The 13,140-nt window shown below is 39.9% G+C and overlaps 1 protein-coding gene across 28 annotated transcripts in view; it reads left to right on the top strand.

The window, feature by feature from the left end:
* Positions 1–13,140, top strand: part of slc8a3 (solute carrier family 8 member 3) — a 485,451-nt gene that overhangs the window by 381,015 nt on the left and 91,296 nt on the right. For 2 of the 28 annotated variants that reach the window (XM_059954790.1, XM_059954825.1), the window contains one exon: positions 2,783–2,822. The exons of 25 other annotated variants lie outside the window; for them this stretch is intronic. In XM_059954790.1, the coding sequence (XP_059810773.1) occupies positions 2,783–2,822 (40 nt within the window). Of the gene's footprint in view, positions 1–2,782; positions 2,823–6,931; positions 6,952–13,140 lie in introns of all 28 variants that reach the window. One more of the 28 variants, XM_059954661.1, reaches the window with a different exon arrangement.

Genomic DNA, 13,140 nt, shown 5'->3' with positions numbered 1-13,140 from the left:
GCCATTTCATTAGGTACCCTTGTGTGCCTGCTCATTATTGCAATATCTACTAAAACCAATCAAGCGGCAGCAATGCAATGCATAAATGCTTGATGACATAGTCAAAAAGTGTAGGTGTTGTTCAGACCAAACATCAGAATGGGGAAGAAATATGATGTAAGTGACTTTGATTGTGCCAGGGTGGTTTGAGTATCTCAAAAACTGCTGACCTGGGATTTTCACACACAACGGTCTGTGAATTACAGAGAATATTGTGAAAAACAAGACCCATCCAGTGATCATCAGCTCTGTGAGTAAAAATGCCTTGTTCATCAGAGAGGTTACAGGAGAATGGCCAGACAAGTTCAAGCTGAAGGAAGGTGACAGTAACCCAAATAACCATGTGTTACAAAAGTGGTGTGCATTCCTTAAAATGATTGGAGAATGAGTAGTGTTGATGTTCAAAGGGGATGTGGGTGTCCTTGTGCACAAGTTACTGAAGCTAGAGATGAGGAAAGAAAATGCTATATTTGCTTTTATTATAAAAGAATTTGAGTTTAAGCGTAGAGATGTCTTACTGTAATTTTATAGTGCCTTAGTACAACTGCACCTGAAATATTGTGCATAGTTTTGGTTCTATACTTAAAGAAGGATGTACTTATCAGAGAAGAAGAGTGCAGTGAAGAATTACTGGACTGATTCACAGGATGGCAGGCTTGTCATGAAAAGAAATTGGTTTCATTAGAACTGGTTATCCAGAGTTTATAAGAATGAGAAGAGATCTCATTGAAACTTGGAAAATTCTTACAGGATTGACATACTGAATGCAAGGAGGATGTTTCTCCTAATTGAGGGCTGTAGTGCCAAAGGTTACAAATGAAGGATAAGACATATGTCATTTAGGATTAAGATGAGGGGAAATTTCTTCACTCAAATGGTGACAAATTGGAAGATTCTATCCTGAAGAGCTATGTTGGCTCGGTCACTCAGATCAAATGATTTATGGATATTAGGTGAGTCGGGGTCAAGATTTATAGAGGAAAATGGTGTGAGGCAGCAAATCAGTTGCAATCTTTATTGGTGTATTATTATCATGTCTTCAGTGAAAGCTTCTGTTGCATACAGTTCATTCACATCAAATCATTACACAGTGCATCGAGGTAGAACAATAACAATACAGAATAAAGTGAAAGAGCTACAGAGAAAGCACAGTGCAGGTAAACAAAGTGCAAGATCATAACGTGGTGGAGTGTGAGGTAAAGAGTTCACCTTATCGTACAAGAAGTTAATTCAAGAGTCTGAGATAGAAGCTATCCTTGAGTCTGATAGTACGAGCTTTAAGCTTTTTGTATCTTCTACCCAATGAGACAGGGGAGAAGAGAGAATGTTTGGGATGGGTGGGGTCTTTGATTCTGTTGGATGTTTTACTAAAGCAACAAGAAGTATTGACAGAGGGGAGGTTGGTTTCTGTGGTGTGCTGAGCTGTGTCCACAACTCTCTGCGTTCACATGCAGAGCAGTTGCCATACCAAGCTGTTACACATACAAATAGGATGTTTTCTATGGTGCATCAATAAAATTTTGTCAAGATCAAAAGGGATAGGCCAAATTTCTTCAGCCTCCTGAGGAATTGGTGAACTTCCTTGGTTATGACATCAATTTGTTTGGACCAGGATAGGCTATTGGTGATGACTACACCTAGGAACCTGAAGCTCTCAACAATGTTGATGAAGACAGAAGCATGTGCACTACAATCCCCCCAAGTCAATGACCAGCTATTTTGTCGACATTGAGGAAAAGGTTGTTGTCATGATGCTATTGCATTGTTCTCTATCTACTTCCTATATTCAACTCATTATCTGAGCTATGGCCCACCACAGTGGTATCATCTGCAAACTCATAGATGGAGATAGAGTAGATGTAGATGGTGTCGGTGCTCCTATTTCTTCTGTTTGTACGTTTAAGGAGAGAGTGAAGCTGAATGCTGGAAATGTGAGACTCAAAGCTGATTTAGCTGATTTATGGAATAGTATTTATTATTAAGTCCAGAGGATTTAATGTGTTCACTCAGATTTTAAGTGGTTTGACCTTGAGTTTATGTTGAACTTTGATGGAACAGTAGAGAAGGTCAGACAGCAGAAGTGTGATAGGGAATTAAAATGACAGAATATTGTAGGTTCAGGGTCACCCTTGTGGACAGACCAGGGAGATTCCAGACAGTAGTCACCCAGTCACTGTTTCATTTTCCCAATGTACAGTACAATATATGCCTAAGACTTTTGCACAGAACTGTAGTAATTTTATGCATTGCACTGTACTGCTACCACAAAAAAAACACAGAACAAATTCCATGACATTTGTCAGTGAAGGTATGGGTGTCTGTTGTGGATTGCGAGTGGCAAGGGGTCAGGGAGAGGGGAATCAGGGTTGGGAAAAGGGGAAAGGAGAGAGGAGTGAGAGGGAAGCACCAGAAGAACATTCTGTAATGATCAACAAACCAACTGCTTGGAATCAAATGACCTAGCCTGGTGTATCAGAACTGGGTGTGTTTGCACTCGTGCCACCCTCCACCCCTGGCACTCCGTTTCTGCCACCTATCCCACACCTCTCGTGCTGTGCTCCACCCTGGCCATTCTCCAACATTCTTTGCTCCCACCAGATTTACAGACTTGCTCTCTGTTCCATGTAGAGAAATACAGTGCTGTGCAAAATTTTTAGGCACCCTAGCTATATATATGTGCCTAAGACTTTTGCACAGTACTATAGATGAAGGCATATCTTGAGCACCAAAGAAGTGGACTTAGTTGAGGGAATACGAAGTTTTGCTTGAGGTTAACACAGTCAGTTATTCATGTCTAATTATTTTACATATTGCTGCTAAAAACAATCAAAATTAATAAACTTTCAAAGTTAGTGTTCCCGTTACATTATGCAGCTGAGTAAATTTGGCCAGCCCAGGGTAGAGGACATGTAGTGAAACTGGAAGCAATTTCTTATGATCCTCTGTGTAATTGGATTTATTATGTATCAATTTATGAAAGCCTACAACATGCTGTACTTTAACAGTCTGAGACAGCTAAATGTAAAAATAGAGTACTGTACTGCATTCAAGTTGTTGGGATTCCAATTATCCCTTTGCTTTACCCATGTCAGTTCCCTTCTTGTAAAGACTTGCCAATTTGCAGCCCTTACTTTGTGAGATTGCATATTTTTACAATGAAAGGGCTGCAAAGCTAGGAATTCTAAGCAGTTAGGGCTGAATTCATATTGTTTGTATTATATAAGTAGAAATATTTCTGGTGACCATTAGGTTTAATGTGTTAAGAGTCCTATCAGCTGACAAAAAAAGCAACAGAAGCACGCAGCTCCTACAGATAGAAAGCTGCTTCCCTATCTACTTTAAGTCTTGCCTTTGTTTTACTTTGTTTTACTCCCCTCTTGCAAATAGGGTTGCAAGGTAACAAGGTCCGTAAGCTTTTTGTTGTCAATATCGTCACGCAGATAGCTGCTGTAAATACGCTTCCTGTCAGTGATGCACTATCAGTAACTCCAAAAGGCTGGAAGTAAAGTAAATACTGAAAGGCTTTTATTAGCAGTAAAACGGAGCACGTCCATGCCAGATGACTGCCCTGGACTATGGGAGGAGCAGTGGCATAATCACCTTTATTCAGGGATCTGTGGGAGGAGCCACAGGAGTAGTCAGCAGAGGGGGGTGTCCAGACAGGTATGCATGGTTTACCACAGTCAGTCTGCTGACAAATTTGTTTTGATGCCCCTCTTGTGCTCTTCCAACATGGTGGGACACTATTGACACACCACCACTCACCAACTGTGAGAAAGCTGGGAAGGTAACAGAGGCCAGTTGTCTCATTATGAAGAGACACTGCTGTTTGTTTTAAGTTTCTGTGCTTAATTACACCTTATATTCCTTTTTAGGTCAGCTATTCTTTTTTCTAGTGTAACATTTCAATACAGTAAGCGTAATCATCTGATAAATTATTTCACATCAAAGCAACTAATGTGTGCATGGCCTGTACATGGTGCAGCAATTATTTTGTGAGTGAACAAGCCTTAAAAATGTCTACACAATGTCTGATTTCAAATGATGAATTTGTCCAGTTTAACACAGAGAGGCTTCTTCCACCCCCACAGCCTGGTTCATGGTGCTCAAGTGAACCACTAAATCATTATAATTGTATGTGACTTGTTATGTGATTAAATATACCATTACAAATTATAATTCATCGAACAAATTATCACTGAGCAGAATTACATTTCACCTTTTAAATATTGATTTTTTTCAGACTGCTTTGTAGAATCTTCTCGAAACCGACTGAAACTATTGTATGTACATGGGGACAAAACATACTCCAGTCCTGAGTTTCCACATAAATGCTGTTCAGTGAGCTTCACAATCACTAAGTTTGGTCTCTGACACCCAAAAATTTACTTTGGTATTTGTTGAAATGTTTCTTATCCTGATTGACGATTTAAATACATTGGTCCAAATCTTGCTGACCTGGTCATAAAACTTGGAATTACCAGCCACTACCTCCACATGCCTCACCTTACCTTGTTTAGATGCTGGGAGTTTACAGTGTTGGCCTGAAGCATCCCAGATTCCATTTGACTGGTCTGGATGCAGACAAGACTTCCAGAAGTAAAGAAGATCTACCCCAGTGCCCCTAAAGGTTTTTGATTACCAGCAAAGTCCAGTCCTTGGCTTTTTCACTTGTCAAAGTTGTGTGGATAATTTAGTAGCTTTTTAAATGTCTCTAACATCAGACAGGTTATTACTGAAGTAAGCATTACAGAATAATTAAAATGGTTTGAAATGCAATGTTTACCATTTCAGTAGATTTTTCCCCCCTGAGGAGAGGCAATATTACTAAAACAAGCTGATAAGTTTCTGCAGAACATACATGCAGAAAGTCGGGATCCTTGGTTTTAATGTGTGCTTAGAATATTGTTCTCCACGATTCAAAGCCCCTGAAGTGTGCAACTAATACAACACCACTTTGTTGAATTTTTAAAACATTAGGACTATATACCAAAGAAGGCGTAAGGCGCTCCTTCACTCCACTAATCTGCAGGTGACCCTTGGGCAAGTTATTGTATCTGCTTACACAGCCCCCCAATCAGAGCCATGAGAAGCCATGGGATCAGGTGGTGGATAGTCGTATGGACAGTTGGTGCATATCACAAGTCCTGGTTATGCGACCACTGACACCAAGCAGACAATCTCTGAAGCGTATTGATAACGGCTGGGGTCACCCATCTTCTAAAGACATTGCCCAGAAGAAGGCATTGCAACAACTTCTGTAGAAAAGTTTGCCAAGAACAATCATGGTCATGGAGACCATGAGCACCTAAATCAGTGTTTCCTAATCTTTAAAGGCCAACACCCCCCTAAAGCACCTTCATACTTGCCAGTGCCCCTCTTAGGCACAGTATACTTTCTAAAGCCCCCAAAGTGTAAAAACACATCTACCATATGCTAACATGAAAAATGATTCTGCTTTAAACTTTTATTTGTTTTAAAACCTAGCTTACACAGTACCTGTGCGCTGTACAGCTGCTTAGATATCAATGTGATCCTTGAGCTTGATGGTTTTTAGCAAGAGTTGAAATATCTGGTTCAAGTTGTGACAGCAAAAGCCTCAAGTCCCCACGAGTAACAATGTCTAAGTGGTTTCTGTTATTTGTGAGTATGTGGTTCACTGCACTGAAGCCTCTTTCAACAAGGTAGGAGGATGGAAATGCAATGAAGAGCAGTTTGGCTCTTCTCCAAAGACCAAAAATCTTCAGATGATAGTGTATCCACATACCACAAAAGCAGACATTTTTGAAAAACATGTTTGCTTCTTCATCATTCTGAATTTCAATCAGTTCTTCTAGCAAGCTTTCTTTCTGTTCTTGCACCTTGCAAAGAAATGGGTTAATTGTGCAGTCTGGATTTTCCAGATCATTCAAATCCTTGAATCAATTCTGAAAATCCTTCTTCAGTGACTGCAGGTGTAAGCAGTACTCTTGCAAATCACCGTCGATGAAAGAGAGTGGCATAATTTCCATGCAGGGAAACTGAGAACATCCTTCTCCTAATGTTTTGTTCATTTATTTCCAATTTTCAGATAGAAGTGGACACTGCACTTCTACCTTGATTAAATTGAAATTCTCACCCTGCAGTTTCATATTTGGGATGTTCATTTTATCATACAGATCAGCTAGGTATGCCACATCACCATGTAGAAGTTCAATCTTGTTTCCCAACCTCCTGTCAACTTTCAGAAAAAAATTCAACCACAGTCAAAAAGATCAAATAAGTATTTTAAGCTGCAGCTTTTTGACAGCCAACACACTTCAGTGTGAAGGAGCAAATGTTCCAACTCTTCAACATTATCTTGGCATAACTGGTAAAGTATTCTGCTATTTAATGGATGAGCTATAATGTTTCTGATAGCCGTTATTGCAAGAGTTATGCTTGAAAAAAGTCACTGGCTGAGGCTTTTGGTTGCGAGATGTTGATGATGAATTATACAATAGGTTGCAAACAGGCTTGGAATTCTTTTCTCATAAATGCCACTAAACTAGCATGGCAACCTGTCAGATATGGCACTCCATCTGCTTCACAACCAATCATGTTCCTAATTGGAATACTTTTATACTTGTCATTTTGAGCTTGTTGTAGATTGATTCTCCATTGATATTTGTTTTTAACACTTTACCAAAGAGAATCTCTTCATACACTTCTCTATTTTTGATAAACCATACATATACCATTAGCAATGTCTCATTCTCTCGCACGGTTGACTCATCCAGTTGTATCCCAAATTCTGTTTTTGTAGCTCTGTGTATAGCTGATACTTAATGTCTTCACTCATTTCGTCAATACAACCAGCTACAGAGTTATTGCTCAGAGGAATTGATTTCAAAATACTGGTATCTATTTTTAGAACAGTATTGAGCATTTCTGGTACAGCAAACATTATTAATCTTTCACCAATTGTATGAGATTTTCTACACTTTGTTATCACTTTGAAAATGTTATAAGAAGCAATAAGGCCACTATCAATATCATTTTTACCTTGGAAAATGACTTGAGTGTGCAACACTTTTCAAATGCTTCTCTGAAACTGAGTAATACCGTAAGTAGCCTTTTCAGGGTGTCTTTTATGGAAATGTTCCTGCAGTCTTGATGGTTTCATGGCTTCATTAGACAGTACAGAATTACAAATAGACGCATGGGGCGTCGCTGGTCTATGGGGAATGAAATGAAACCATACTCCAGGTACGTAACATTGTATTGATACACTTTCTGGAGTTTCTGTTTCTCAGCAGGATAAGAATTCAAGGCTTCTCTGCCTTCAGACTCATAGAGATCATGCCATACATATTTCTCCATCATTAAAGGGGCTAAATTAAAATAAAAAATTAACACAAACTGTGAATGCCTATTGGATGTTGACGATGGCAGCGAGTTGACAGGGATGGAACAATGGTAGTGGCACACAAAGGAACGGCAAGGCGAAGATGAACACAGCAGCAAAAATTACATTGACAAGGATTCAGATTGGAATCTGAATGTTAGAGCTGGTGTTTGGCAAGCTACTTTTATAGTACTCCAGTGAGTGTGATTGACCAAAGATGGTTCTTGGCCGTATATGAAGCTGAGGTCACTTTGAAAACTTCAAGAGGAATCCTTTGTGTTGGCAGGTTCACTGATTGGCTCTATTTCACCATTTGGTTCTAGGTAGCGCTGTATCATTGCATGACCTGTTTTCCACAGACCTGTAGAGAAAGTTGAGAGGGTGTTCTTCACTTACCAACTGTTGAATTGCATGACTCATTCCATGCCTTGAGTCCAGGGGAACTGTTGGGCACCCTGGTTGCTAATTTATGCATCCCCAATAATGTCTGTTTGGTTGATAAGGTCGGATGAGATTGCTGAGTTTCAGAAGTGTTCTGACAATGAATGGTCACCAGATGCAGAGCTGAGGTTCTTTCTGTGTTTCAATGACTCATGCTTGCTCTTGGAAGTGCCTGCTGTACCAACAGTCAGTGAGGTCTTGTGCGTGAAGTTAGGGCACCGCTTACTGCCCCACCAAGAATCTTGAACAACAACTTCTATTTCCCCTAACACCTCCTTAGGACACTTAACCGCCCCTGTTGGGAATCACTGGCCTACATCAGTTCTTCTTCCCCCTTCCCCTCTTCTACAGCTTCTTCCCCTCTGCTATCCAATTCCTAAATGGACATTGAACCTGTGAACACTACTTCACTTTTTTTTAATATATATTATTTCTATTTATTGCACGATTTTTAATCTATTCAATATACGTATATTGTAATTGATATATTTATTATTTTTTTATTTTATTGTATTTTTTCTTCTTCTATATTATGTATTGCATTGAACTGCTGCTGCTAAGTTAACAAAATTCACGACAAATGCCCGTGATAATAAACCTGATTCTGATTCTGACATCAACATGACACATAATGATGATGATGATTGTTATGTAAAGTTCAATGGGTTTATCTATAGAAAACCTAATCTATGGCCTTGGAAGTCTTAATCAATCAGAGAGTCTCATTTAACTCCAAGTTTAACTCATTAAACGTGAATCACGTCCCCAGAATGGTGTAGTGCTGAAAAGATTAGTACTATGCAATCCTTTTCTGATTTTGCCCAGAGTAAATTATGTTAGCTATTTTTAAGGGTAAAAACAGGCCATTCACAAAATTAGACCGGATGCTTGCATTCCTGATCTGTGCTTGTGTGTGTGACCATTTCTTGCCCTCATCGAATGATGCTACTATTTGCAAAAGTCCATTTTTTATCTTTGAGAAAGCTTCACAGAGCAGTCTCCCTCAAACTGGAACATACAGATTACCATAAATAGCTATGAGGTACAAAGTTAATAAAGAGTGTAACAGAAGGGAAAATGTAGAGTTCATGGGTTTATGGACCGTTCAGAATTCTGATGGCACAGGGGAGTTTATATTGTTGAACTTTTGAGCTTCCATCTTCAGGCCCCTGTACCTCCTTCCTTATGGTAGTAATGGCAAGAGGGCATGGTGTGGATGACGATGATGGTCCTAAGTGATGGATGCAGCTTTCTGAAAGCACCACCTCTGAAAGACGACCTCGATGGTTGCAAGGGCTGTGCCCATGATGGAGCTGGCTGAGTCTACAATCCTCTTGCAATCCCGTGCACTGGATCCTCCGAACCAGCCCGTGATGCAGACAGTAGAATGCTCTCCACTGTACATCTGTTGAATTTTGCAAGAATTCTTTGTTAAATCTCCTCAAACTCTTAAAGAGGCAGAGCTACTGGAATGCCCTTTCATGATTGCATCAAGATTTTCTGCCCAGGATCTTCCGATCCTCCAAGGTGATACCTGGGAACGAAGGTCTGCTCACATTCTCCACCACTGACCCCTCAGAGAAGACCCTTAAGTATTTTCCCATTTCCCATTATGATACATGGAAACTAGAAGAACATTGTGTTAGTTTGTGGCTGTTTAATAGGGGGAGGGGGAGGAAGGGATTGGAAGGAAGAGGACGATCAATTGGCATCAAAAAATCTGAGTGGGCCACATTAGAACTCCCCGCAAGCTGCCAAAACACTTTTTTCCCATTGCATGTGTTATTATCAATAGTGAGCACTTTCTCCTTTGTGGGGTTGCAGAAATGCTTGTTGCTCTAGGGGGAGACAGCCTCTGGTGTGGCCAAACTTGAGAAATCTTGTTTGGGTGGATACTGCGTGATGTGTTCCCCTTTACAAATCAGTACCATGAAATAACAAACAGTACACAATATGCACTTAAATGATTGAGCTTTATAATTATTAATTTGACTATAGGGTTAGTAATGAAACAAAAGAGAAAAAGGGTCCATTCTCATGAAACAGTCTAAAGCACAACGTTGGAGTTCATGGTTTTCCCTTCTGTTCATTCGCCATTGAAGTCCCCCAGGTGTTGTCAATTCCCAACCCCATTCCATGTCCACTCTGTCCTGCAGACTATGACTTTCCCGTTTGGGCATCTTCTCTCTCCATCTTTCATCAAACAAAAGACTGTGAAACCTTCTCTCGGGCACACAAGAAAGAAAAACAACTCCCCTCATTGGCCAGTGCACGTTCCAAAGCCCCCATTATCTTTAGTCATAACCCAAACTCTGTGCTACAGAGAAACCATTACATTAGCAGTGAAACGTTTCCCAGGGTGTTACATTTGGATGACACTGTCAGCAATGGTCCATCAGTGGAGATATGACTGAGGCCTGAGCTGGTGTTGAGCTGGGCTCTAGTACCTGGTCTGCTCTCTCCATAGAGGTCAAAATCACCAAGACTCTTAACTCCCTCACCACTGGCTTCTTGATGTCTTCCAGTGTGGCTCCACCACTGTATTTAAGGGAAATCATTTCCATGACCTGCAACTCAGTAAGCAACAAGTGGCATTTTGGGCACAGGAATTCTCCAGCTACACTGTACTCCTGACAAGCTCTGCAGCCTCTGATTGCCATGTTGCACTCCAGAACAACTAGGTGTAATGTCCATTGTGTCACACTTTGTGACCAAGCCATCTCATTTGGTAAATGCGCAGGAAGGCTGCCAAAGAAAGAGTGGCTCTGAGTATATATAAAACAGAAAATACTGAAAACACTCATCGGGCCAGGTGACATCTAGAAGGAAGAAATAGTCAACGTTTAAGATCCAGGAATCTTGGCCATAAGTGAAGTGAGTTCCATGTACATATCTAAGAGTCTCTTAAAATACCCTATTGTATTCGCCTCTAGCACCTTCGCTGGAAGTGCATTCCACGCACCCACCACTCTCTGTGTGAAAAACTTACCTCTGATTTCCCCTTGTACTTACTTCTAAGCACCTTAAAATTATGCCGCCTCATGTTAGCCATTTCAGCCCTGTGAAAAAGCCTCTGGCTATCCACACGATCAGTGCCTCTCATCATCTTATACACCTCCATCAGGTCACCTCTCAACCGCCGTCACTCCAAAGAGCAAAGGTCAAGTTCATTCAACCTATTCTCATAAGGCATTCTCTCCAATCCAAGCAACATCCTTCGTAATCTCTTCTGCACTCTCTCTATAGTATCCACATCCTTCCTATAGTGAGGTGACCAGAACTCCATGGGGGTGTCTAACTAAGGTCTTATATAGCTTTAACATTACCTCATGGCTCTTGAACTCAGTCCCATGGTCGATGAAGGCCATCACACCATACGCCTTCTTAACAACACTGTCAACCTGCACAGCAGCTTTGAGTGTCCTAGGGATACAGATCCCAAGATCTTGCTGATCCTCCACACTGCCAAGAGTCTTACCAATAATATTATATTCTGTCTTCAAATTTGACCTACTGAAATGAACCATTTCACACTTATCTGGCTTGAACTTAATCTACCACTTCTCAGCCCTGTATCCTATCGATATATGGTTGGGTTGTTATACTCTCACAATATCATGACTTTATATTTACTGGACAGCTCTGTATTTTTTTTTGAAGATCTATTCATCTCCCTGTCCCTACTTACTTCACCTGTGTGGTTAGAATCTATTTCAGGTTTTCCTGATCGTTCTGTAAATAGTACAGTATTTTGTACCTTGGTTCTCTCAGGAAACTTTGGTTCAGGTATAATTAAGTTCCTTTTCAACACACAGCTTTTGGAATGCATTTCCTGAATGTCATTGATATCTTTGTTTTCTGGTGACCCGATAATGAATTAAAAGAAATGGTTAGAAATGTTGCATAAAGACAAGATCTACACTCAATCCATTACCTTCTTATTGAAGGTAAATTCTGCCAAATCCATCTCTATTGTTCTATGTTTTCTGCTTTTATATGTGAGTGAATGAGTACCTTTCTTGATTTCATGAGCTTGATACCTGGTCGGATAGATGTATGCATTATCACTGATAAAGACTGTTACTGATAAAACTGATTATTTCAGTCTTCTATGTGCCAAGCCCTTAGCTGAGAAAAATCCAACTGCAAGTATATGAGAAAGGCTCGATGGTATCATGCAACATGAAGGGTATTAATGACTCCATTAAACAGTTCAAAGTCCTGGCTAAGCTAAACTCTTTCTAAATAATATTTAGGGTTATTCTACTTAACATACATGGTTGCTTGAGAGAGCATCAAGTTATGAGAAAGTTCAGTCGACAATGTTTATTGCTTTATGGAGAAATTTGATCTTTAGGAAACTCGCAGAATTCAGATTTGCTGAGATGTATTTTTCTAGCAAGATTGCAGCACTTAATTGATGATAGTAGGACAATTTATTTCTATGTCTGCTAACCTGAATGACTTTCCCGTTTACTCTGTAAAAAGGTAATGGGGTCCTGCTTTATATCCTGACAACCAAGTTTAGCACAGCTCAACATTAAGAGCACACCACAAAAGCATAATAGGTTTCCTTAATGTGAAGTTCATTCCTATTCTTAGAAAAAATTTAAGAGACCATTTAAAACTGCGTGAGTTTTGCCTCAATTATCACTGATCCATTTAAACAGCTAAAGGTTACAAAATCTGAACTGAATTCAAATGTCTTCAGGTTACATTAAAGGCAAATGAATAAATTGGAGATGCTGCTACTGGTCTATTAGCTGCAACAAAGAGATGTTGCCAGCATCACACTACCAACAACACCGAGAATTCATTCCTCTTTCAGTTTTAGTGTCACCTGGATGTGTTCTCTTTGTCAAAAAGACTACGAGGTTTCCTAATGATAGATTTACCCTTTTTTTATATTAGGATTACCATGCCACACTTTTCAAAAAATGTTACTCAGCTGAGAAAAAACGAAAAATGAGGGGTGGCCATTTGGATTTCGTTGTCTTCATCATCCTTGCTGGCTCTCACTAGAGTAAGCCAGGATTAGTCCCAGTGCTTCCAATTAGTTAACTGATTAACTCAAAAGACTGAAGAGGGATCTTCCAAACCTAAAAATAAAAATTGAAGCCATTCCTTAGTGACTGAAAATGAATGTTCCATGATGATCATGATCCCACGTTTGTTATATTTATATCTGTAATTCAAGAACAGTTAACAAGGTTCATAGTGTATGTTCTCCACCTTTACGCCTTTACATTTAAAACCTCACCAAGCTTAATGTTAGATAGATAGATACTTTAGTG

The sequence above is a fragment of the Hypanus sabinus genome, chromosome 2 (genome assembly GCF_030144855.1).
Source record: "Hypanus sabinus isolate sHypSab1 chromosome 2, sHypSab1.hap1, whole genome shotgun sequence".
NCBI classification, from domain to species: Eukaryota; Metazoa; Chordata; class Chondrichthyes; order Myliobatiformes; family Dasyatidae; genus Hypanus; species Hypanus sabinus.
This window is presented reverse-complemented; position numbering and strand designations above follow the sequence as displayed.